General features: G+C 39.7%; 1 protein-coding gene across 1 annotated transcript; it reads right to left on the reverse strand.

Moving 5' to 3' along the window:
* Window positions 1-1506: 1506 nt before the first annotated feature.
* Window positions 1507-27776, reverse strand: slc15a4 (solute carrier family 15 member 4). Its single transcript, XM_022757647.1, has 9 exons — window positions 27610-27776; window positions 26769-27397; window positions 24196-24488; window positions 23308-23449; window positions 22978-23058; window positions 20379-20559; window positions 16678-16836; window positions 11954-12112; window positions 1507-3484 (listed from the first exon to the last, which is right to left on the reverse strand). The coding sequence occupies exons 2-9, from the start codon at window positions 27342-27344 to the stop codon at window positions 3333-3335; spliced, it is 1743 nt and encodes a 580-aa protein (XP_022613368.1). The 5' UTR covers window positions 27345-27397; window positions 27610-27776; the 3' UTR covers window positions 1507-3332.
* Between the last annotated feature and the right edge of the window lie 205 nt (window positions 27777-27981).

The raw sequence follows: 27981 nt of genomic DNA on the forward strand, positions 1-27981 counted from the left end.
GCTTAATGTCTATTATTTATGTCTGCACTATAGGCAGTTTTCTTGTAGTTCAAGGCAGGTAGGAAATAAACAAGACCAAGAGCCTAAAGCCATGCTAGCAGCTGTGTGAGGTACAGTAGCCCTGAGGGTCAAAACACGACATTTCAAAAAAACAACACACAATTTTTTTGTGTGAACTGTTGTTGTGTTTTGACCCTCAGTAGTGACGCCATGCTTAGGCACGGCTTTCAGCTAAATTTATTTCTGTCAAAACACAATTACAGACCTCATGGCGGCACCTACGGGAGAAATCAGGGGATCATGAACATCATCAGGATGCATCCTCTGGGAACCAGGATTAACTGTCTACAGTTCTGTCCCACTCCAATCAAACTGATGTAGAGATATTTTCGAGGATAAGTAAATACCTTACTTCCGGTGGTGCTAGAGAAAATGTCACAGTATGAATCCTGATGACTTTGATCATCAGGATTCGGCCTCTGGAGACCATGAATGTCTGTACAAAATTTGATGGCAATCCATCCAATAGTTGTTGAGATATTTCAGTGTGGACCAAAGTGGGGGATTGGCAGACACACACTGCCCTAAACATGACCCTAGCAAGGCAAAAAAAGTGGAATTTTGTTTAAAAATAGAGTATACTCAATCAAGTTGTGACCCGTGCATTACCTTGGCTCATAAACCACATTAAAAAAACAAAAAAAAACACTACCAGGTATAAATATATGCAGGAGGTGTTCTCCCAAAGGCACTGTTGTTTAAATCCTGGCCAGTAAATCAACATAAAATATTGGAAGGCTGGTACCAAAAATATATATCTCTTTGTTATTGCTTTGCAATTCTGCCTCCATAACCACTTCGATGTGTCAGAAATTCCTCTCAACGAGAGAAACAAGCCGCCACACTAGAATTATGACCCGGAGGCATTGTGTTGGTTTCAAACATCAAGCTACCTGCTCAGTCATGGTTATGTGATCTCTCTGACCAAATTAAACAGGAAATGGCTCTCTGCGAGCCTCATGGCTGGGAGGCATTAACATTAAAAAAATGATCTTTGATGACGTTTTGATTTCAATCTCCGTCTGATGAAACTCGGGAGAAATATGCTGCCTTCCCCAGTGGGAATGCAAAATGAGGTTTTACACCTGTGTGTTTGCAACAGCCTGCCACAGGGTGTGTTTTTTGTAATATAAATAATTTAGGTAGTCCACTTTGAGTTTGCCTTAGGAGGAACAAACCATAACCCTAATCATGAAAGCATCATGCCGGGTTTTAAAGGCACAATCCGTGATCCGTTATCATACTAAGTTATTAATGTTTTCTGATGTTTAAAATATCAGAACATATATAAATCAATGTCAATACAAGAGTAAGCTTATAAACTTATACAATAAGGGCATATACTTCAGACTGCACAGCCTGTAACAAAGCAGTGCTGACTTGCAAGAAAAAAAACATATGCACAAATGAATAAAGAAAAGCTTTTTACAACCACTATGTTAAGTAATGTCTGAACTAGCCTTGCAAGTCGTGCTTTATTTAGGCAAAGGTTGAAACCCAATTTCAAGTTAATATACTTTAATGGTCACAAATATAACCACAAAACAATATTCCAGTTCTGCAGCATCATGAAAACAGAACATATTTCCAAAATAAACTTCATAAATCTTTTTAAGATGATTGAGATAACAAAGCAAGTATATATAAAAGATGCAATAAAACAAGGAACATCCATTCATCCAACCAATTATACACAAATTAAAATCTCTCTAAAAAGGCATCACGTACCGTCAGTTGGATAGCTTCTTATTCTTTTAATGTGCTGTTACAAATGTAACTTTATTTACACCACAGGCTAAGCACTCTTCTGAGCTCCCAAAGGCAGTTATGGAGAGTTATGTCACTTGACACTTTTCTTAGAGCCCTGAGAGTAAATTCAGTACCTTGTGCTCTACTTATTCTGAGGATTGAAGAAACACACGCACTAACATTATTCTTAACAGTATAAAGCTAAAACAAATGCATCACAGTCTAATAAATACAACAACAAAACAGAAGCCTGTTCTTCGAGATTTTCTGGTAAAGCTGCAAAGCCATGATAACACTGTAAAAAGTTCCTGACAGCAACTGCTGTGAAGGTTGTGATTTATTTCGCTATGTAATTCTAATTATTGAGATGATGTCAGTGTGGATGGGTTATGTTTTTATTCTTTATGCAATAAGTGCAGTGCGTTATTATCACGCTCAAAGCATTAATGCCAGATGTTTTAAGATACACTCAAGGTTTCCTGTTATGTTTAAGGTTAATTTCTAATGAGTTCTTTGTCATCCTGATACTTGCAGTTTTGCAGCTTTACCAAAATTGAAAAACTACTGCAAAGATTCATGGAGTCATGGAGTATTTCTAACACTAGGAGTTATTATTATTCATGTATGGTGCTGTCTGAGGATTAATTGCAGATTTATATGATGGATAATGTGGATTTATAATATGTAATCACAGGAAGTGGAAACAAATTTGAATATTAGATTAGTCAGATAGAAAAAAAAGTCCTATTCTGGTCTAGTCATTTCCGGGAATATGCAAAAATACTAAAACATAAAATGACTCCCTGTATTGAAACTAATTTCCCATTTGATGTAATCACAACTGTGCTGCTGCATGGGTATTTTAAAGTCTCCAGGAGCCAACAGGGTTAATTGTGTTCAAGAAATAATGCTGACATTCAAGATTTAATGCACAATTACCCCGATTTCACATTTGAAAATGTGTGTTCAGAAATCATTCAAATGGTTAGTTTGACTAAATACTGATGTATTATACCAGGGCTGGTAAAATGGTGAGTAAAAGAGTTAGTTCAAAAGTTAGATTTTGTTAGAGTGAGAGAGAGTAAAAAAAAGAAAAAGAAAAGAGCATTCTTCAGGATTTTAAAAAATACCAAGATATTCTATTTTATGGCACCACTCCTCAAGTCAAGTGCAAATGATCAAAGAAAGGCAACAGGAGTAAACACAGGGGTAAGGGAGTACAGTGGAAACGCTTCAAACACGGCTCCTGTATTAATCTCTAAACTTTCAGTGGTACCTGTGCATTCACCCAGTGATGTAAAACCATTGTTGTTATAAAAAAAAAAAGAAAAAAAGGATTCCCACATAAAAGCTAAAACCAACATAAATAAGAAATATATAGTCATGACAGAATCACATGTGAGGTAACCCAAACTTGTAGGATGTGATTAGTAAGTACCCATTGGACAGGGTCTTCGGGCACTGAGTGATATGACAGGAAAAGGCAGGTACGGTGAGGGGGATACCGGGACATGTGTTGGGGGTCAAGAGGAGGTGTGTCTCTGCCTTTGGCTTCCTGCTTTGCCCCTCTGCTTGTCATACTTGACAGAGACAATAAGGAAGACCAGCAAGGTTATGCCCTGGATCCCCGCCAGGAGGAAGAAGTAGTAGTGCAGAGAGCAGTCATTGATATTACCTAGAAGAGAGAAAACAAGGACAGTATTATAACAGAGTATGGAACGCCAAAGCTGAGACTCCAAACAATGAGACTGGCATTCAGGTGACGCTTGAAAACTTTGTAATGACAAATATGGAAATTTAGAGAACAAAACAGTCAGTCACAACGTTTTCGGAGGAGGACAGCAGGAGGTTTCTTTTATCACACACTTCATGTTAAAAGAATACTAAAGGCAAAGGTAAACGGCCACGAGCTCACTACTGTGACAGGTTGCTGTGTGTTTTGTTTTTTTTTTACTAGACATGAAAGGCAGCGCTTGAAGTGCGCATGGCAGGGTAATGCGATTCTGGCAGGAATTAGGATTCAGTGGGGTGGTTGAGAGGGGTGGGGGTGGGAGGGGGTTTCTTACTTCTCATCTCTACACTGTGAGCACAAAGTGAAGACAGTTGACCCTGCACTTCGCTGTTGACACAGAAAGGCGGTATTGATGATGTGGGACTGAAGTATCAGAAATAAGAGAGCAATATGGGCCCTCAGCTGTGATCTGACCCAGGGAGTCTTTCATCGGTATTAAAGGACTGCTTGTTTCCTCATGGGAACAGGATACAATAAAAAAGGAGGAAGAAAATAAGATGAGGCTTCCACTGTGATTTGCTGGGACTGAAATATGACTTGTATACAGGAGAGGGGGGGGGCAAACACACGGTGCTGAGACTGACAGAACTGAGAACAAACTGTACAGTAAGTTTCAACACTATTTGTTGTCATCCCCCACCCATTTCCTCCTACTGGGTCTAATTGTCTTAACATTTGCTGCACAGTTGATTGAAGTGGTCATCCACGTTCAGCAACACAGCTCAAGAGGAAAGCTCTAAACAAATCCTGTTTTCGCCTTGCGTGGGTTTTACATGAGGGGCAAAGCTGACGACAATACAATTGTCTCCACTGTTCAAGGAAGGAGACAATTGGATTGGCATTAGAGCAGCTTTTGTCCTCTTGACCATGTCAGGCAGACCAATTGACTTTGTAGCCAACAGCATGAGATGAGGCGGTTTACTGCTTTGCTTTGCCCTGCCCCTACAATGAAACATTTAGGGGGTGAGCTGGTTGCTGAAGGGCACCTCACACTCAACAAAGGAGGATGCTACAGCTCATTTAAGAATATGTCTTTGGTTTATGTAACAGTCTCCATGTAAGGCCCAGTTTCACCAGTGAACAGAGATACCTATAGCTTACATCCTACATTATCGTCAAATGAGTAAATGTGAAGCCCCGGAGCAAGCTGCTGTCTTCTCAGAGAGCTCCCATTAGCTTCTCCATGTGGAGCTGTCACACCAAATAAAGAGCCAGAGAAAGAAAAGCAGGCTTGATTTTAATTAGATATGGAGGCAATTCTCAATTCAAGTTCTGTCTTTTCACACGGCAGGAGTGTGTGCGCAGTGTGAGCGTACAGCAGTACGGTCTAATTACACCTGTCAATTTAAAGTTAACATCCCCCTAGGTCAAGATGGTGCTTAAGGACAAAAACTGGATGTTTAAAGATGTTTCATTTATGTTACATCTTGCTTTTCTGGCTATCTTATTGAATCATTTTGGAATATGTTTATATGATGCAGATATAAACACAAATTAGATGCTTTGCAAACTGTTTTTGCTGTGTCTGAATCTTCTTGAGGCTTTACTCCTTTACTCAAATTCACAGCACAGATAAGGTCATTATCATTTACATTAACAAAACTAGTGCTTGATCAAGTGAATATGTTGTAAAGCAAGCCTTGTAAAAAGAATCAAGAAAGTGTAATATCAAAATTAAATTGCCCTTTGTACAGTCCTTGATTGATGTGCTTACATGGAAGACTAAGGGCTGCATTTTACTTGTCCAAAAAAAACGACAAGTGCAAAGTGTTGGGTCTTGGACACAGACTGTGTCGGTCTCTCCAAGCAAACCATGTATGTATAGGAGCGCAAACTGCAAAATGACTGGACAAAGTTGAGTATAAATTCGACTCTTAGCTGGTCACATCACTGGTCTTAGGGCTGTGAAACAACTGTGACGATCACAGTGATGGATGATGACAACGGCTCAACAAATGGAAAGACGTCCAGATGGTGCAGAGCGGCATAACCTGAACTCAAAGACCACAAATCTGCAGCCACAGGCATATGGTGTGGGACTTAATTAGTCCAGCGATAATAGAAATAAATAAATAATAAAAAATATCTTTAAATGTGACACAGCACGGCAGAACTTGCTTTGTAATGGATTTAAAGAATAAACATGACCTGCTATCTTTTTTTTTTTCTTTTCTGTAAATTGGAACGGAGGTTGTGATGTGTGGGGTTAATGAGCTCTGGTAATCTGATGTCTCCCGCATAAACAGCCGAATGCTGGGTTATAATTGACCCGTCTGATGTGTGTAGAGGTGCGGCGGTTACTTTGTAGCAGCCTGGTGTCATTTGCATGTGATTTAATCGAGGTAAACAAAGTGAATGAGCGTGTGTAATGGCACTATGCTCTGGCGCAGCACTTCTCAAATTGGATGCTGCAGATTTATGCAGACACGCGTGTGTCCTGCTGCCTTCAGATGGCTGCAGGGATTTCATGAAATGAATGAGAAACTTTTCATACAACTAAGTGCAATAATCAGCCATATTAATTTATGGATCAATGCAGACTGATGTTCCTGCTTTATCTATGTATAATGTTATTTTTTATTTTTGTTTTAAAGGCATCTACTGTCTACGTGGTTTATTAAAATTGCTTGTTTACATCTGAATTCACAATGCATCAATTATTAAAAAATCACAGACAAGTAAAACAAAGCATTACCAAATTTTGACTGTCTGGTATAATGAATAATGAATCCATCCCATAGTTGTTGAGGGCTGAACAATTAATTGAAATATTATCGAAATCACAATATGGCCAAGTGCAATATGCGAATCACAGGAGCTGCATTTTTTTTTGATAAAGATAAAATGAATCACAATATACCATAAATGACAAAGATACCCCAGCCTACAAATCATATTCTCCAGATTTAAAGGAACATGCTTTAACAACCCCCCCCCCCCCAAAAAAAAAATCACATCATCATCTCTTATTATTATTATTATTATTATTAATATTTTTTTTCTGTGAAAATGAAAAGCAAAACTGACGGTTCAAACTGAAATCATGACTCATGTTGCAAGAGCAACATCTGCCAAAAATAATCGCAATATGATTTATATTTTTGCATATCATTCAGCCCTATGGTTGAGCTATTTAAGTCTTTAAGTGGTGGACCAATCGACTGACCAATATTTCCTCCCAGGTTTTACATTACTGATCCTAATGCTGACTACAAAAGTGAGATGATTTTCTGTGAACATGGACATAAATCTGCCCATATGCTGAAACATAATATAAACGTTAATAAACTAAGCTGTATAATGTCAACAGCCACCTCACTGCATTCGAGGCAGTTGTGTGTGTTACAGCGTATCCTCAGCTAACACAGAAACCTTCATGTTGTTGTACATGATTTAACAGGGCTTTGCTACTAATCAATGAGCAGGATTTACAAATTTGAAACAAGTGGTCCTGGTACTTTGCATGATCAGTTGTGATCAGTAGAGCAGATCACGCTCTATAATGTCACCATGTGTATCAAGCATGGAGATAATTCCTCTCCCAGTCTCTCTGTTGTGTGCATGCGTCTGTGGATAATTAGAAATCGAGGGGAATAAAGAAACACCGTGATGATAGGATGCATCACACAGAGGAGATTCTTCGTCAGTGCTCCGTGCACTGGGCCATCGCTATAGTTTGAAACCTTTGATCTAGGAACAGAGAGCTGGCTGACGACTGTGAAGTTCTGCCAGAGCATTAATGAAATGAATGGCAAATGGAAAACCGGACAAACACTTTGACCCCCTGTTGCAGTTTTAATTTATTTTGTTGTCATCTTAATCCGGTCAAAGGTTTAAATTGTGGAAAACAGAGCAAAAACCAAAGCAGCATTTGAATAATTCATAATGTGCACAACAATGTGCTTGACAGGAGAGCAGGGCAGGAAAAGGGGAAGTGCATTTGTGGCGATGGTTCTTGTATCCTCGATCGATAATTCACTTTAACAGATAGTAAACCAAGGGTCTGCTGCTGCAGTCTTAATTAACAGAGCAGTATCACTTACAAGAAGCAAGGAACATGGCATACAAATTATGCAGAGGGAAGACATATGTACACTGGCCGACAACAGCAATATCCAGAGCTTTTAGTAAAATATGATCTGAAAGTAGAATATAGATAATATGAAAATAAGTGCAGGATTTACAGCACCATATTCAACACTGTGAGTTTGCTCTTGGGCAGGTGCTGAATGTCAACATGAGGCATGAAACAAATTCTGATTTTAGGACATCTTTACCGCTTTGAAGGAAAAAAAAACTGTTCCTGCTCTGGTGAGATTTTTCTGACAGATGACTGGATCTCAACCTTTGTTCTAGATTTCAGAACTTCTCTCTTAACTAGCATCCAAGCAATGAAAAAACAGCCTGGCAAAAAAAAAAAAGAAAAAAAAATTTCAGAACAGTCCTGAAAATTGTGCAAGGTTTCAGTTTTGTGAGGGTTCTTGCTCCAATTTCATTATACATAAAGTTAGGCTCTACCTCCTCCTCTCAGCCTCTGCCCCCCCCAGGGCCCACATGGCTGCTAAGCACTTTCGAAAATTATGGAAGGCTAATTACAGGAGCAAAAGACTAAACAAGGACTTGCTGTAAAAAACATTAATGAAGCCCATAAATATTTGACAGTTATTTTAAAGGCAAATTCATAGCGAGGGAGGGAATGGTGCACACCAATCACAATGGATCACAGAGCTTCCTATATGTGTGCTCAGAGGCCCTGTTTTACAGCTCCGAGTTAGTTAATGATGAGATTGTGATTACATTGAATGCCCCAGTGGAAGGGGTCAGCTGTCTCATATCTGAGAGATATAAACTCGTGGGACAGTTTACCTGCAAGTGGTTTTGAGTAGACCGTGAATCCAGATGAAACAGGTCAATATCAATTTGAGGTTTGAAAATGGATCAATTGATCCAGACTTCAGTGCAATGACCCAACATTTTAATGCTCCAGTGCCTTCAGTGCCATCTTCTGCCCCAGAGTGAAATCAGAGGGAATCAATGCATGTTTGTTTCAGCTATAAATATAGCTATTTTCTGCAGCTCTCCTCTGCCTCAGAGAAACTTTTCGATTGACACTGGAGTTTTGTTAATTGTCAAAATTGCAGACAGTTGTCTCTGACGTGTCCAAAAATTACATTTTCAAACAGATCCCTTTCAGACAGAATAAGGGTTTGTGTTAAAGTTGCCAGATCTGACATTAAAGGTTTCCATTAAAACACTGACATTTCACTGAGTGTGATCCAACACTTCATGAGCAGGATGTGCGAATGTCAGCTCGCTCTGAATGTCTGAACACGTCCCAGACATCTGATATGAGATCAGTCAGGACTTAAACACTGCTCCAAGAAAAGGCCATTTCCTGTCACGTGAGCACAGCCGCACACAAAAAAACCATTCACTTTGAGCGAAAGATACTCCCACAAAAGGTGGAACTAACTGAATGCAACAAAAGACATTTTCTCGAAACAAAAACCTCCCCCTGTGGAAAAGATAATGCTAGTGAAGAAAGTAAAGCGTGATCTTTGACCGACTTGGCTTATGAGGTTAAAACGGCTCCATACTATCTTTGAAAGGAAAGGATGAGGTGGTGTTAGGCCAGCCCTATAAAAATACCAAATAAAAGAGTGTGATGAATGACTACTCCTCCAGATGTAACCAGAGGGGGGAAGGATGTACCGTGGGATTTGAGAGATCAATAATTTCAACACATAAGCTCAATGTTTTAAGTTTAAAAACAGATGTGGCTGAAATACTGAATAATCATTTTCTCCATGGCTGTGCAGACCGCTGCCATGAAATTTCAGCCGCATATATGCTCTTTCACCCCCACATGTGAACGATTTTCCCATTCAACATGTGAACGGGAAAATCATTCACATGTTGAATGGGAAAATCATTCACATATGGACACTTAAAATCTCCAAAAACAGGGGGCTTCACTTAGAGGACTCTAAAGAAGTGACCTGATGTTTTGTTTTTGTTCTCGGTATAAGATTAACTGAGAGAGTGACAGATGAATGTTTGTAATGGTGTCGCTGACACAATCAGACCCAGTACCTCTTACCAGAATTCATTTGTCACATACTCAGACTTCAACACATGAGAATAGTCAGATAAAATCCTAACAGCCTGGTTGTTATGGGGCGTGGGCGTCCTTGTGGTCTTCCTTGCTGACTTTTGAAGAACTTGAGCCTTGATCTTCACCACTTTCCAAACCATCCGGCAATACCGTAACAAAGGGCAGACTCAACATCTCTTGATGTGACACTTTAACTATGCTGACTGACATTACTTTATGCAGAGCAGGGGAAAGTTGGAGCTACAGCACAACACTGGAGAGCCGAGCATCCACCAGTGTGATGCGAGACTAGCATTGCCATCTCCATGTAACGCTCCAGGGACAGCTTTACTTAAGAGGAGTAGGGCTATGTAATCAAACCCCCAGCCTGTGATTAATGCTGCTCATCTGTCTTCAGGCATGCACAGCTCAGTACAACTCAGCACAGCTCACCCAAGATGCTGTTTACTGCACACCATTTTGCCCGCAGCCATGGAAATAAGTTGAATCCATTCCACCTAGAGAGCCACGAGATGTGGAAGACGCTAACATCTGACAAACTGTGAAAAACAGCCACAAAAACAAACTGCGTGGTTCCTGACTGCACTTAATGCCTAAGCTTTGTGCCATGTGTCTTTTATCAGTGGCCAGGAGGATGTTTTGTTCCATTTCTGCAGCTCACCTTTTAAATTACTTCTTTTGGAAAGCAAACAGAAGTCTTACAGGCAATCCGGCTCTAGCTTAACTGCCCCTTGAGTAAAGCAAAGCTGAGCAAAGGATGAATTTATGAAGCGTGCCAAACATCTTCCCGTGCTAACATCATCAAAAGCACCTCCCAACCTGTCGGCACACTGTATTAATGAGCTATTAGGTGTTTGTGGGTAAACAATTTACAGTGTTGGCTTATTTACCGCATGCTCAGGGAAAAGTGCATCTGGGTTGGGAGCCTCCTCTTGCTAGGGAGCCCATCCATCTGCTGCCACCACCACGCTATTCATTCTACCACTTGGACAGATTTACACAAACCTTTTGTCGTTAGTCTGACATGTCTATTTATTACCGGAAACACTCTGAAAACAAGAGAGCTGCTCACGTTGTTGCCCCCCCCCCCGCTTCTAATTTACAAACTCTTTAAGTGGATTTTAAATCAGCACGAGCTATGAACGTTCTTTAGGTGTGTCCCTGGAAAATAAATTTCTGCTTTCTGAATCGATACCAACAATTCTATTACCAGTCCATACATACAGTCAATGTGCAAAGTCAATAGTGCTCTCTATATGCACTGGGCATCTAACAGCACGCTTGACAACTGTAATGCTCAATTCAGGTGGACTATGGACAACCCCTAAGAAAACTGTGTAATGATCAATCACCTGTGTGCTAAAAGACAGCCTGAAGAGAGCAACAAGCACTCTTTAAATTCAAACCTAGATAAAGTCAGCCCAAGAGTCTACATGCATGTCAGATGGCTACAGGGTCAATAAAACACACACACTGGAACCTCACACCAAGTGGGGTAATTGTTTGTTTCTGAGCAATGTCACAACACATATTGTTTAAAGCCTGATGCACAACACACACTCAATTAATATACTGTTAAAGCTCCTTATTCGGGATAATGTCAATATTTCTATCAATAAATAGATGTTAAAGATTGATTATGAATAAAATTAACAAAAAAATTAAAAAAAACATGAAGTTTGAAACCTGCAATAACTGAGTTTTTGGCAGCATAAATGAACAGTGAACACAACACTGTCATATTATTACCTATTAATTTGGTATGGTGAAACTTTTTAGACATGTAGAAGATACAAAGAAACATTAACATTTATTCATACACTTTATTTTTTATTTCTCTTTTCAGACCCCTGGGGAAAATATCGGTCTAGTAGTTAAATGCTCAACGAAGTTCACCAGCTAGTTGCTAACTTTGTCTGTCTTCCGTTTGGTGCCGTGCACGTAGTGTAAAGCCATTTTTGTGAGACTGGTGAGACTCAATCAAAAAAGTTAAGTTGCGAGCAGGACAACCAAAACAATGAGCTGCAAGAAGCTATAAATCTAAGTCTGGTTTAGGGGAACTGCAGAGTCAGGTGATAATTCACTATGGGTTCATCAATATTGAGTGAACCCTTTCAAGTGACACATAGTGCCTTGGTCCTTTGTTTTTCTTTAGTTTGTCAAGTTTTTCCACCTGTTGGTGGTGGTATGCGGAAATACATACACATACTGAGTGTTTGAGTTACTGCATCTCTTACCAAAGTCTCTGTGGGATGACATCCAGCCAATGGCCCTCAGGGAGACAATAGCCAACAACCCGTAGCCCACAAATGAACCAATCCCAGAGAAAAAGAAGAAGAGCCCCATGATGGCGCTCTGCATGGACTTGGGGGCCGCAGAATAGGCAAACTCCAGACCTGCAGCAAAGAGAGAGTAAAGGAACGGATATTTGTTAAATTACTGTGGAATGTGAGGGACATAAAAAAAAAAGTGAGAACAGTTTACATACTGTCATACTGTAACGTAGCCTGCATTGTCATGCTATGTAGTTACAAGCTTTCTCAGAACACATACCGGCAAGTTCATGTCTGTGATAGTGGAACAAACGAGGCATGTAACATGAAGGGTTTTGTTGACAGCAACTGTTTTTCTTTTAGTATGTTGTATGTGAGACCAACCACAGGTCTGTGGTGCCATTGCTGGGTATCTACTCTGCTTGGGAGCAGACTCAAAAAAGGAAACAAAAAACATTCCATTTGCGGAAAAGTATCGAAACTATCACACTCATCATCACTCGGTATTTAGTGTGTCATGAGAGAAAGACTTGAGAAAGTGAGGGACCCAGGAGAAAGGGTGATGTGGAGTGAAAATTAACATCAAATCTGTGTCTTTTTTGCCTAGAGATCTGTCTGCCTGCGAGCTAACATTGATAATTTCATGGCACCTCAAACATGTGATTTTTCAAATGAGGCCCTATAGCTACATCTGTCAGGAGAGATTAGGGAGCCACAGTTAAATACGTTTGCCTTTTAAGACCATCCTTGGAGAGGGACATTGCACAAATTAATGTGACGAATAGTTTCCTTACAGATACCTAGTAAAGCTAGTAGTGCAGAAAAAAAAAACCTTCATAAGAAAAGAAATGATAAAAGAATGGCAAAAATAAGGTTATTACTCAATGGGAAACATGAATGACCTTTCCAGAGTTCACAACGATACATTTATTTATATCCCGAACTAACCTTTTGATAGCAACAAACACTGGTCAATAGCTATGCATATCACAGGGGATTGCAAAGGTTGATGAGGGCTCTGAGATACAGCGCTGCACGTGGTAAGAGAACAGTACAGACCGATATTGTAACGTTATGTTAAATTCAGCTTTTTGTAGCAACAGTAACTCAAGATACGATCATGGTGGCAACCACAGCTTTCACCACACACAGAACGAACAGCTTGACCTTTCTTGACCAACAGGCAGAATTATTCGAGAACCAAAAGGCAGCCATGGAATTTCACGTGTATATAGAATTTTTTCCTCCCACGGGCATCGTTAGAGGGGTGATTTTTCTTTCTTAGAAAATAACATTAGCCTTTAACATTTTCCAAAATGCAATACATAATTAAAAATACTGTAGGGAATCATTTTTGCAAAAGTTTTTGCATATTCTTATTGCCTGAAAGCAGACAGACTTGGGTGGTGTATGTGCAAAGAATTACCCATCGTCCTACAAGACTGAGGATTGCAGTGAGGAAGTTTGAAGGCACCTGAGGTTTTAAAGAGATTTATTCAAACAGAAGACGACTAAGGGGAAATATTCCTCTTTACCAGACATATGTCACAATTCTGTCAGCCAATTTTCCTTGAAGTAAGCTCAGTGGGATGGTATGCAGGGAGAATAGAGAGTAAGTTTATTTTAAGGCTCCCTATAGCTTTGTTATGTCTGGATTTGAATTTCAGGGACCCTGATAGTTTCGTTCAAATTCCACTGTTTTATAGAAGCTTAATGGAATTCTGTTCAAGGGCTTTATAATACCCTTATTAAACAAATCTAAGTATCCATGGATTTTAAACTTAAAGATGACAAATGTTCATTCCCACAAAAACACAGCAGCGACTGGATTGGGTAGATAATCCTTCCACCGTGGTGAGAAAAATATGAATGTTTCACTCTTCACTCTTAATAGAGACATACAGCGAGGTCCATAAGAAAGAACCAACAACAACATGATCAGCCTGAAGCCATGATCGTGACTGTTGAAGAGTTTAGACTGATCAATAGACTCCAAACAGATACAGTGCACTCAGAAAGTATTCAGACCCCTTCACTTTCTTCATGTTTTGTTATGTTGCAGCATTATGCTAAAATAAAAAATCGTCAATATACACTCAATACCCCCTAATGACAAAGGTGTTTAAACATCTCAAAGATGATCAAGAGAAATGGGAGGCATCTGAGCTCAATTTGAAGTGTCATAGCAAAGGGTCTGAATACTTTATCAATAATATATTTTAGTTTTTCCTTTTTAATAAAAATTTCGTTTACACTTTGTCATTATAAGATATTGAGTTTAGATTGATGAGGGGAAAATGAGGCTGCAACATGACAAAATGTAAAAAAAGTGAAGGGGTCTGAACCCTTTCTGAAAGCACTGCAGAACACAAGGGAGATTTCTGTAGAGTATATACTGTAGGATAAAAATGTCCCACAGCTGCCACATTGCAAAGTTCTGTATCCCACATTCAGTACATTTCTCACAGACAAACTCCATTCTTTTAATAAAGGCGAACATTGTTGCTGTTGCTTCATGCTTGTCTCAGATTTCACAGCGGAGATTTGACATAACATTAGAGCAATTTCTGGCATTTCATCTTTAGGTCAGGGCTCACAAGAAATGAGAGCCAGTTTCTTACAGACCAGTTTTCAGCTGATTCCCTGAAAGTATCAAAAAGAAGTTTGGAGCTGTCAGTTTCAGCTTGAACTACTCTGACCTGCTTTGATTCAATGCTTTTCTTTTTTAATCATTTTCTTGAAAAGAATAGTGAAGCTATTTCGCTGGGGAAAACAAATTCTGCTAAATTAAAAGTGAAGGATTATGAACAGCCTTATATTGATGAGCATATGTCTTGTACGATATCAGAACCTTAAATTGAAATCAGACGTGGGGCCATATTCACAAAGCATCCTACTGGGAAAAGTTGCTCCAGGTGCTGTGAATCTGTAAAAAAAAAAAATCTTTTAATTGTAATGTTTTCTAAGAAATTCCTCAAGATAAAAGGTATTCACAAAGGATCTCAGCCATTAAGACACTGTCTAAGGTGACAAAATGATGAATAGGCTGGTTATTACCGAGCTGAGGACTTTCATAAAGGTTAATTTACTAAAGTTACCCTCATTTCAAGTGGTGTCTAGTCATGCAGATAGTTTTGGGTTGTTGTGCCAAGGTTTTGACACATCTGGCTTTAGAGCTTTGGCTGCCACCCCTGGACCCCAATGGAGATTAATCAATTTTGTTTGTGCTCTACGGTGAGAGATTTGTCAGACTGCAGAAGTTTTCTTTACACTCTTTATACCATGGAAGCAATATGTGTGGTTGTATTAGGCCATTGCGGGCAACGTTGCAAATCAATGAGCCTGACGTCTTTATGGAAATACTGCAGATTACAAGATGCTGGCTTCAATGTGAATTCAATGTGGCTTCAATTTTCTGCATATCAAACCAATGCTAGAGCGAGGTGAACAAGGTCAGGTTAAAGTTTTGACAAGTTGTCACTGAAGGCTTGCATTCACTACAGTGAAGCGCAATGTGTATTCATGTGTGATTCTTATTTTGTTGCTATAAACCCACCACATTGCCTGTGAGATTATGCCACTTTCAATTGTAATGTACTGTTGGCTTTACAGTGAGCCAAGGACTGTGCCTTTGTTCTTGCAGTCATTAGAGTGTCCAGTGTAACGCCTCCCAAAAGTGAGAAATGGTGCGTACCATTCTTATGAGGATGTTTAATACTCATTCCCTGCCTCTTTGGTCTACATGCAAATGTAACTGTCGGCACCTTCAAATTGCTGGACTGATAATTAAACGTACTTTTATTTTCTGTGTATTGAAGTGTAATATGTCCCTATGAACAGTGTGACAGCCGAGGAAGCATGCTAATTGGATATCTAAGAGTTGAACTTGCAATACAACTTATGTCAGGGTGATTTGTATATTATCTTTTATTATCTCTCTTGAGTGTGACTGTGTGTGGGGAAGGGGGGAGGGGCATACGCTGTGATACAATATTCACTATGCTGGCATATATTTAAATTCAAAGTGCTAAATGTCCAGCACACACCGGCTGACTGAACACGGAGGTGAAAAGTTCATGTTGTGATGTTAAATGTGTTGCAACTTTGACTCTCTGGGAAACATGGGACAGTACAAAGTAGATATCTGTGCATGTCTTATTATCTACTCTATCTGTTTGGACAACAAGCAGAGGAAGAGGGCTGATGTGAGGCTAGTCACTGGCAGGAGAAAAGGCATAGCTTCACAACCATTTCATCAGTAAAAAGTGACTTTATCCACAATTTATTTACAAAATGTCCCATTACTGAACAATGTCTTGCAGTGGTGTGAGAAAATCAGAATAATCAATTGTCCATTGACATCTCAGGCTATTTAATCTGGACTACAACCCACAAACACATTAAGTTGGTGCAGTTTGGCAATGAATCAAACACTGTTGAAAAAGGGTTTATACATTTGTCTTCACTGCTTTCTTTCATTCTTAGGATAAGGTCATTTTTTTTGCACACAATCCACTCAGAGGGGCTCAGTGTGAAGGTGAATCAGACCAACTCAAACCACGATGCTCATCACTGGACGATATTGTATTTCACTGTTAGACTCTACATCATCATGTCGACCTGACTGCAGTGCTAAATGAGAGCTTCCATTAGCTGTAAATTCCACAGGAGATGTCAAACAACTGTACCTGCAATGCTGGCAAAGATTTCGCTGATTCCTATCAGCACATACTGAGGCACTTGCCACCATATGGGTAAATCTGCTGCATAGTAGATAACGTTGCCAAGCACCTGGTCAACGGTACCATTTGATTTGACGATCTCCAGGCGTTTGGTCTCCAAAATACCTGAGGGGATGGACACAGAAAACAATGCACATAAAAACAGTGAACTGTGCGAAAGAAAATGACACATATATAAGTTATAATGCTGCAACATAGATACTAAAGAAAAAATGCAAACAGGGCATTGGGTGAATCTCTTGTATATTTCAGCCAGGATGAAGAAACACAAAGTATTTATCACTCTGAAGTCCATGACGCCAACAAACAGCCAACACACAGCCGGAGTTAGAGGATTCAGTGACAGTCTATTAAAGATTTAACTAGTTTCTAGGCTACCCTACCACTTCATTAAGATCACATCTGCATGCCTCCATATTATGGCAGTCAGCAATGGAACAGTGCAGACGGTTCAATAATAAGAGCGAAGCAGTTGTCATCACCCGCTACCGCCTGCTAAAAGCTTTACTTGATAGCTATTATCATGTAACTAGCGGCTATTTCCAGATAACTCCCAGAGACAGCCTCCTATCATAACTACACTTAATGCTGCATTTGAGAGGAGTTGTAGCCTTGTAATCCGACTATCCTATAATACCAGCCGTCCATCTCAGGCAGTGTGGCCACTGGGCGGCCAAGAGCAAGTCTCATACTATAAACACATATCCCTGCTTTTATTTCCCTTACTAAACATCACATATCAGACAACCCAGTGTGATCCCTGGCAGCTCTGGTCCAGCTTTTTATTAAAAAAAAAAAAAGAGAGCGAAATGCTTTCGGACACCTAAAAGCCATTGAGCTTTATCCAAAGCAGATTAGACCATAAAGTTAAGAGAATGTGATAAAACATGCTAAAAAAAAACATCTCTTCAAAAGCAGTGTCAGTGCAGCTTTTCAGAGCTGGGCCCAGCATGTGGCTGAAGTCAGGGACACAAATGAAAAGGGGATCAGAATCAGTCCACTGTCGCCTTGACAGCGTATCTTCAGCTGTCCCTTTGCGCTGCACGGGAGGTCCAGCTGTCCTCGTGCCATCCATGTCAGAGTGTACGATGAAATCCTGTGAAATATCTCTGCAACAACTTTATCCTGACAAATTCCTGCACATTTCTTGCACATGGTGATCAAAGTGATTCTAACTCTGAAAAGCAGTGGTGTGAGCAATGTCGTGGACACAGAGTGGCAGGCTGACAAGGCAATGTGACGGACTGGCTATTCTCTGCACAAATGATGCCACACTTGGTCATTCACAACTATCCGGTTTCAGCTAGTGGACAGATGCAGATATGTACTGAGGACATGTGGAAAGCCAGCTGAGGGAAATACAGTTCAGAACGTATTAATAGTGTGAGGCAGCTCCCAGGAGTCAATGTGTGCAACTGAGTGAATGTAAAGCAAGGAAATGCTGGGGATAAACAGCAAACAGGCTCAGCATATTATTCTTGATGCAGACACAATTTCATCAACACTGAATCTCAATAACTCACAAAGTACCTTACTGTACAGATTGGATCCAGCTGTCTGATCTGACTCCTAAAATCCAGGACAGAACTGTGTTGCACACTTGTTGTGTATTCACCTACTGTTCTGTGACCAGTGCCCACACCACTGCACCACCATCGTAAACCCTTTCTCTTCACTCCCAGGACTCTAAATTGCTTTCTACAATATTCAGAATTTATCTAGCCTGAATTCAAATGCAAGGATTGCATTTTCTTTCAAGAAGCCAAATGGAAAAGTAAATACCTGAATACCTTTTGAACATCAGAAATGAATATGTTAGAGCACCTTTCCGCCTGGGATTGCTCATGTCCTCTGAAAAGAAAATATTACTTTCAACTGAAAAGTAAGCACATCAGATTTGGTTAATAGCCCTATTACCAAATCTTGCCAATTGAAAAGGATGCTGTTGATGGGTGAAGTCAAGCTTTAGTAACTCAGACTAGACCATCAGAAAATTCTCCCTCAACAAACTTTCTCATCTCTTCTTCTCGTCTGTAGAAAGTAAGGCACGAGGATGAGATCTGTCTAGTATCCCTTTCTCTTCATCTTATTGATAAAAACACACAAAGACCACACATATGCTTACATAGGTACTCTATCCTTTAATCTATCGATAATTCTTGTCACTTACTTATATCTGCTTGTATCAGGGGCTTAAAAAGGATCTTAAGGTAGTAAGAAGAGCTTTTACCACATAGAAAAACATCCAATACTCTTTTTAAAAGTACAATAACATCTAAATACTGTGTTTTGTAGGTATTAGCCTGTTGTCATGTCATGCGGACTTCCATACATTGATCTGGTTGTACTGTCTGATGACTTTATAGAAAGTTAAGTTTTGCAGAACAGGATTAAGAGAATCACAGGTTTCTGAATCTGTCATGACACGAGTGTGATCTTATTTGACGGCTCCAGTAGCAGTCATGGGGCTGCTGCTGCAGCAGCACACATTTACAATATTCCTGTATAGCAAAAGGTAAATTAAAGGTGATATTGTTATGCTCAAATGGCATTTATGGAAATATTTGTAGGTGCCTTTTCGGTACAGACTCCAAAATCATTTGTTAAAATCATTATTCTTTTATATAAAATCAACACTGAACAGGGCTTTCATACCAGACCTCTAATAGATACTTTAGGGCTTAAATTGTTCAATGAATTAAAAATGTATTATTATTTTAAATTGTACAAAAACACACAATATTTAATAAACTCATTTTACAAATTAATGATCCTGCACAATTGTAAAATTTTATTCAGGGCATGTTTAACAATCAATTGGCAACCTGACCCGATACAACAGCCAATATCTAAAAGGTCACTAATGACAGAACATGTTCATATTCTACAAGGTAGATGTATTGTTCATCTGAGAAAGCAGAAAGGGCAGTGGTTGTGGATAATATAATGTGCATTGATTCTAAGGAGTGTTACTGATTTGCTTTCTTCCTGCCTTCAGGCTTGTCTCTCTCAAAACATTTTAGCCTGGATGTATCAATGCCACAGCGCCCGCTGACAGGCCTGGCTGAGACTTTATTTCCAAAATAATCCACATGCTGGAAGTAAATAGGACTGAACAGCGGTGCCGCATGCAGGTGCAGTCATTCAGGACCAAAAAGTGAGATGCCACAGCTCCCCCTGTGCTCTACAGGGTGAGGGAAAAAGCCACAACTGTGGGACTGTTCTCCCCCTTCGCCAAGTGGAAGTGATGTTTCGATTCAGTGACAATTAATACTGTCTGTGACACACCATCCTCAAAAAACAACACAGTAAAGGCAACCATTAGTTAGAAAAAAGGTTTTGTCAAATACCTGTAAATCATACTCAGGGCAGATCGATAATGCCTTAGCAGTAACATTCCTCACAGAGCATGCCGCATTTGTACCATTGTTGGTGAGAGACTGAGCCATTTGTAATGCCTGTCTTTTGAATTAAACTAAGAAATTATGTAGATGTGACACTACAGCATCATTGCTCATTGCCTTGGAAGTACTGATTACATGTGGCATTTAGCACAGACAACAAGCGCAAGCTTTGTTGTTTCCTTGGTGTTTTTCTGGCCTACTTATGTGACAGCGTACAGAGGACATGTCTGTTAGTGCACTCACCCGCTGCCACAGCCGACCACATCACAAAGAACATCCCCACTGCAATCCTCTTCAGAGAGGAGGGCAGCAGGCCGCGACGTTTCAAGATGGGGTCCACTACTTTGTCCTTAAGGGGAATCAGCATAAGGATGAGCACTGCGTCAAACATGGTGAGCCAGGCGGCCGGGAAGCGGAACGTCATCTGGGGGATCCAGAGGAGAAAGATGAGGTAAAACTGTGTAAAAAGGCAACAAAGCATGAAAACTACTGAGAATGTCAATGCATTCCAACACAGTTCAGAAAGTGTTAGTGTGCATATGAGTGTGCCTGTGAGTGTGTGTACTTCGGGCTTGACATTGCTTTGGCACCCCCAGGTGGTCAAAACCAAACATAAAGATATTAAAAATATTTATTCTATTCACAGTAAAGAAAACACACAATCAAATAAATGTATGATTAGTGAATGAATTGCAGAAATATTATTATCATTATTATTATTAGTAGTAGTATTAGTTGTAGAAGTAGTATTAATAGTGGTAGCAGTAATAATTGTAGTAGTAATAGCATACTTTTCGAGTGGCCTTGACACAAACAATTCAAAATCATTTTTCAGCACAGATCTAAATCTATTACCATAAAGTGTAATCTATGAGAGGAATAATTACACTGTGAAAACAGTGAGCATACAAAGTGTCTACAAGTTCAGGCAATATCTCATTGAAGGAGCAATGAAAGACTGTAAACTGCTAGAGATGTTTTTTGCAATTCAAATTCCTAGTGCCATCTGAGCTCCTGATGTGTCTCTGGTTTAACACTTCTGATAGCATCATTTATTCTCAAATTGAATTTCCATTTCTTGGAGTAACCGCTGGCAATCTATACGCAGCTCCTTAGAAGCTATTTTCCTCCCTTGTTTGCGCATTATCATATTCAAAATGATAGAAAGTATTCAGTGAGATTTTTTTCTTTGCCAAGAGAAGCATGGCATGAATGACGGGGGTGTCCCAGCAAGCCTCGGTCCGTGGTAGGCATGGTGATCAGCATTTTCTACTCCCCAAAATGGACTACATACATTATGTATTATATGCATACACGCTCCATATCATGTGTCCCAAGAGATGATAAACAAGTATCATTGAGGGAGCAATGAAAGAAAAGGTTATTCTTCCTACACAAAATTATGTTTCTTTTGTGGGCAGTTCTCAAATATTTGCTTTGTTGAGGAAATATGGGTAGTTTCACCTGCTCAGGCATCCAAACACATACAAATTAAACAAAATCATTCTCTGAAAAAAATGTGTATGGCTTATGGTTATTTTTTGTTTTTTAAAAGGGGAGGTGAGTTGACATTGCTTTGTATATAAAAAGGTCACAGGATGCCATATAGATACATTAAAAAGGTAGTTTTAAATATATAAATAAATTAGTACAGACTCCCTACAAAATGTAATTCAAACAAATATATCAGCAAATACTAACACTAAAACAACATGTCACCACAATAGAGTGTACTAATGTCAGGACATAATCTAATCATAAATAATTATAATGCCTGCCTTCCTTTCCTTGTTATCATTATTAGTGTGGACTCTTGTTTTTTTGAAGAGACAGTATTTGTTCATCTTACACCCTGAAATGTGACAGGTGAGGTGAGGGAGCAAATCACAGAGGCATCTAATCTCACTTCCCTTTTGATGTTGAGAAGTGTCGAGGCTCGTAGCAGAAACGCTTAGTTCCGTTTTTGATACGCAATAAAAAAGCATGTGGGGGAAAAAAAAACAAAAAAAAACACACACAGCCAATATAGTTCTTAAACACAGTCAGAGACAGTGGAATACAAGTAACCAAAACTATGTCACACCAGTTTAACAGCGTCACAAGTCTAAGTGAATATTATTGTGAAATATTAGAATATACATGTGCCAATTATACAACACTAGGTTAGACTGTGAGGTTTACAGGCAAGTGTTTCACTTCGCATTTCCATGAAATCAGTGCACTTCACCATCACCCCCAGTGTGCCTCTTCAAAAAGCAGAACAACTGTGCTATACATACTACACCTCCTAGACTATTCCAATTTCATCTCTTTTAAACCTTTGATTTTTGAGGAGTTGTGTATCATGTGGAGGAAGTGAGGGGGTTTCAGTCAGAACTTAACATCCAGTCTGTCAGAGTGAGACACAGGTAAGCCAGCAACACTCGTCAGGAAGAGTCAGGGGGAGGCGCTGCTGTGGAGCGATACAATCACAGCCAGGTTGCTAATCTGTGCGGTTTTAGTCTGTGAAGTAAAGTTCTGACTTAATCCCCAAGGCATTACCAACCTTTGCTGCTGCCTCCAGCTGTTGCCTACAATTGTGTCAGAGACCTACCAACTCCTTTAGTTACAGCAGTGAAAAAAATCTAGTTCAAACCTACTTACGTGCAGGCAGGTTAAAGCCCCACACTGGTATGTTTAATGCAATAGAATATGAATAGAATGAATAGAATTATGCAGTAGTTTAGTTAACATGTGAATAACACACCACAATGTCAAACCACAGATGTCACCACAATGATGTTATTTTTTAATTAAACAAGAAACAGGTACTTGGACTGAGAGGGTCTCCACTTTAGATTACCTGGTGGGATTCAACAGTGCTGTTCGAGGCGGTATCAGGAATCCTCAGATGGAGGCCCTGCAGGACGTACGTTGTCTGCATCTGTAGCACAATAAGGAGATTAGAGTCTCAGCATGAAGTAATTCTCCACTTTCTGATCACCAGGATGTCTGCTGCAAAACCATTCTTCTCCAATATTGAAACGGAAAATAATCTTCCTTCATATTAACACGTGTGCATATCTGGAACTAGAGGAGCTCATATTCCAATATTAAATTCTTTCAGATTTTTCATCTCATGTGAAAAAATTGCTCATAAATTTTGATTGAACTTACAATGGGTTGATCTTACCTGGAAGTACACGGTCCAATATGGGATGAGGGCAAAGAAAACCGGGAGGATTTTCATTAGGGCTTTCACTTCCTCTACTTTCTCCTCTGGAAATTTTCCTCCATAGGTCACTTTGGCGCTGTCTAGTAGTGTTGGTTTGTTGCTTCATGGGAATTTTAAAAAAAAAAAGAAGAAAAAGAACCTTTAAAATGCTATTTAGAAGTACAGGGTGATTGGCAGCATAAAATAAACACATAAATAAATATATAGTAGAATTATCCTAACTCTTGAAGTGGGAGACGTAATCAGCCTTCTTTATGAACATCTCACTCCTAAATAACAGCTCTTCTAGAGACAGGAAAGAAACTTTATTCTAAAGCCTATAATCCCCATCTCAGGAGAGAATAGCCTTAATAAGAAATTCTTGAAAGGCTATGGGATTGGCCAACTTAAAATATTCAATGTCAAGTTTTTGAACCGATTGTGCTACTTTGGTTCAAAGTCAAGTAACAGCACTTCAGAATAACTTCTCACCACAGGGAATGAAGATGAATGCCTGGACCAGTGAAAAAAAAAAAAAAAAAGAATTATACAGCGGGATCAAAAGAGGCTTTAACATAAAGGTCTATCAACAACACCTGGCTGTTATTCCACTGGATCACAGTCACCATCCCACTGAACTCTACCGTGAACTAAAATACTAGCTACACTGTAGGAAAAGAGCTGTCCCATTGAGAATGATGAATGCTTTGCTACACTGCAGTTATTGTGAGCGTGCTGTTTGTCATTCAGTGTGTGTTTTTTTAGCACTTTTATTGCCTGACAATACACTTTCAGGATATCTTTCTCCTATCAGTATATAAAATGCCTTAAATTGACTGACACACAGAGGTGATACGCTGCTCTCACCGGAGCAAGTTAGGTTCTTTAGGTTTTTTGGACCAGCAGGCGAAGCTCAGGATCTTGGCCATATCTGTGAAAGCACTGCCATCAGCAGGCTTGGTGATGAAGACAGTTCGGCCCAGGAGAAAGACCAGGAAAGAGACCCCGAGGCACACCGCTGGGATGATGTAGCCCAGCTCAAAGCTGAAATTTTGCTGTATGTAGGCAACACCTCCCAAAGACAAGATGGCTCCCAAGTTAATGCACCAGTAGAACCAGTTGAAAAATCTGCGTGTGGCCTCCGGTCCTCTGTCTTTGACCTGAGATTACACATACAGCAGGATGACACAAATACAAGGAGATTGTTTAAAATAAAATGATTTAGCCATCTCAGAGAAAAGACCTTGAACCCTAAACATTGCTACAGTTGTGTCATGACAGTTTGATTGTCAACCAGCAGCCTTAGTCAGCTAGAGTATAAAAGAAAGAAGTCATCAGCACTTTGGTAGGAAAGTTGCCACATGAGGACATTTTTTTTTTTTTTTTAAGCAGCAGCTGCACTGGTGAACAAAACCAAAAAATGCATTAGTATAGACCAGCTTGAAAAACCATGACAGCACAGAACAGAAAAGACAAACTGCACTGACAAAGAGGAACCATGGTCACAAAACTGAAACTGCCATGGATGTGAAAGATAAAATGGTTAAAATCACTGTATTTAGTATGATAATAATGTAATTAATAGCTGTATGAAATTGGTAAAAGTATAGGGTGACAAGAGAAGGGGGTTTTGATGTTTTTTTTTTTTTTTGTTTTTTACTTAGGGGTAATTATAAAATATAAACAAAATAAACAGCAACTTTTTATTTATTCTTTATCTGCTCACTGTGGCTCTGAACATTCTGGAAGAATCTGCTATGACAGCCTGCACCATTAGCTTACCAAAACTGCAATAAATTCAGTTATACGTCTATGCATGCACATATTATTATTCTCATAATGCCACTGAGCCATTCCACATGCAGTTGTCCCTGTGGTGGAAAAGATTTTATCAGTGTGTGATGAAGTGGACATGACTTTTATATATGAGCTCAAAAGATGCAGCAGTACAGCTACAATTAACTATTGGGGAGATAATGTCACGGCATTCACAAGCCGATGCCGAGCATAAATCTTTCTGGGGTTCCTCGCTGAAGTTGTGCTGTGTCAGTTACAAAATCACTTGATTGTTCTGTGTTACCACCACCTGCACTTTAACGTGTTGTAGAATAATACATATACAGAGTAATTTTGCTTTTGTTGCTCCTGAGTTTAGTTTAGACACAAAATCAATCAGAGTAAGTGGTTGTGTTCCCTCCAGCCTTTAGTCATGTCAGGACAAGACAAACATTTTCAGCGATGACCCTCAATCAAACACATAATGTGATCAGTAAATATTACATTGCTGACAGACATTACATCTCACAAAAGGACAAAAAAGGGACACAGTTACAATACAGTCCCCCCCCCCCCACTCTGAATCCTGCTTTAATTTCATTCCCCAACTTTAAGATCTGTCCAGCACTAGCTGCCTAAACAGATGCCTCTATGCTGGTCTGGTGTGCAGCCCAAGTAATACTACTAGTAGTACTGGAACATTATGATTTTTGTGCTTATGGTGCCTATTAATTGAAAAAAAAAAAAAAACTCACAACATTAATCATGGCAAGTTTCACACTGCAAAACGGTAACATGAAATATTCAATTTTACTTAAACTGAGTAAATTTCAAGTATTAGCAGGTTCTTTCAGCTAGAAGAGCATTAGTGGGAAAGTTCTGCTTTGCCTGATGAATATTGTAATTCAAATTTAGCACTCAAGTTTGTCAAGTTAATTTTTATATAATCATTTTTTCCCTGTCAATCTCTGGCACTAGTAAAAGCCGGACTAATTCCATATGTTGCTTTATGTTGTGTGCTGCTGTAACACGCCTGTGTTATTGTGTTTCTCTTTTGTCTTGGTCCAATGTATGGATTGTGCTTGATGTTGTACATGCTGTGTGTTTGAACACGATCAAAAGGAGTATTGACAGAAACGTGAAAATCTTGTATTGAGCGTAGTGGGATCAAGCACTAAGCGTATTCACCCTGCCAGTCCCCTTTGAAAGGCTTTACCCACTCCTGATTCGATTACTGTGAGAAACAATGATCCCATTGACCAACTTCCCCGCTTATTAAACTGCTTCCTCTAGGTACTCTGGATAATCTGACATTATTTTGTCACCAAACTGCCAGACGTGTTGTTTCACTCCTTATCATTCATAGCATTGTTCTTGTTTATTTGTGTGACTGTGCATTTGTATGAGTGAAAAACAGACTACACTATGGCCAACCATGTCAGGCCATGATTATCAAGAGCATGCATGTCTAACTGCACTGTCATGGTGTAGCAGAAATACCATCACATGTCTGATTTCCATGATGTCACACTGCATACCAAATCTTACACAGTCCTATGTGAGAAAAAACACCTTCTAGTTTATGATAAAATCTAAGTCTCCTTTAAACATTATTTATTTAATATCGACTTTGAGATCTGAAAGAAATATTGTTCATACTGTACCTGATCTGCCCCAAATGGAGTGATGTTGGACTTCACAGTACCCACACCTAATGCAATTAAAAAAAGTCCAGTGTAGACCACTGGGCCACAATACGGGGCACGAATGGGGCAGGTTACATTGCTTGGAGGGGTACTGTTTGTGCTCAGACACTCAGCAGGCTGCACAGGAAATGCCACCTCTTCTCCACAAAGGTGTATCCTGGTGTCTTCATTTGAAATAAAAGGGAAAAACAGCAACCCAGCAAAATATAGGATCAAACTTGAAGCAATGGTCCAGAATTTCCCAAGGTATGCGTCCGCCAACCAGCCTCCAAAAGGTGAAATCAGGTAAGTAACTCCCATGAACACCAGAGGTGCCTGACTCGCCTGAGTGCCCTCCCAATAAAAAGGATTGCTATTGAGAAAAAGAACCAGATTGGATGTGATGCCATAGAAGGCAATCCTTTCTAAGGACTCTGCCAGCAGGATTGCTGCACATGCTAGACGCCTTCCCTGGAAAACTGATGGTGGTGAAGGTCTGTTTGCAGTAGAGTCCAAAAGAGGGGTGCTTTCACTGGCATCCCTGTTGTTAGCCATTCTCAACCAAATTTAATGGCTTAGGTTCCTTTTAGATTAGCAGGAGTTCAAACCTGAGAAGAAAATACAGAGCTAGTTAAACAGGTTAACCAGACGTTGTCATCACTGTGTACACAGAGAAAACAGCTAGCTGTGCCTTACTCACAATATGTGAGTAGTCCAAGGAGAGTCACTTTGCTTATCATATGTGATACAAGCACCTTCAGTCATGTTAACCTAGCTTTAGCACAGAAATAGCTTGGTAAGAGTTTGGGTTTTACATTACCTTTAACTACTGAAACACGTCTCTGGGGTCTCCATTAATGTAGTTAATGGGTACCGCTCAAATGTTTACTTTGTCTCGTCTTAAATCGACACTTTATCTAAGGAGAACTGGAAGTCAACAAAAAACAGTCACAGTACTATCGCGTGACACATAGCTCAGTCAATAAACTGTCACACTTGCGTTTCCCTTGAGACGATCTAAAAATGAAACGCACCCAACGTGCCCTGTCACCGAGGCTATTAACGAGCCTATCCATGTGATTTGGAAGTTTGTTCTATTTACGCAGACATTGTACCACCGGGAGGAGGAAGTGGTGGAGCGGTTTTCTTTTTGTTTTTTTTGTCACAGCTGATTCTGGCGTTAACAGACATG

The sequence above is a fragment of the Seriola dumerili genome, unplaced genomic scaffold, assembly GCF_002260705.1.
Source record: "Seriola dumerili isolate Sdu_G_001 unplaced genomic scaffold, Sdu_1.0 BDQW01000017.1, whole genome shotgun sequence".
NCBI lineage: Eukaryota > Metazoa > Chordata > Actinopteri > Carangiformes > Carangidae > Seriola > Seriola dumerili.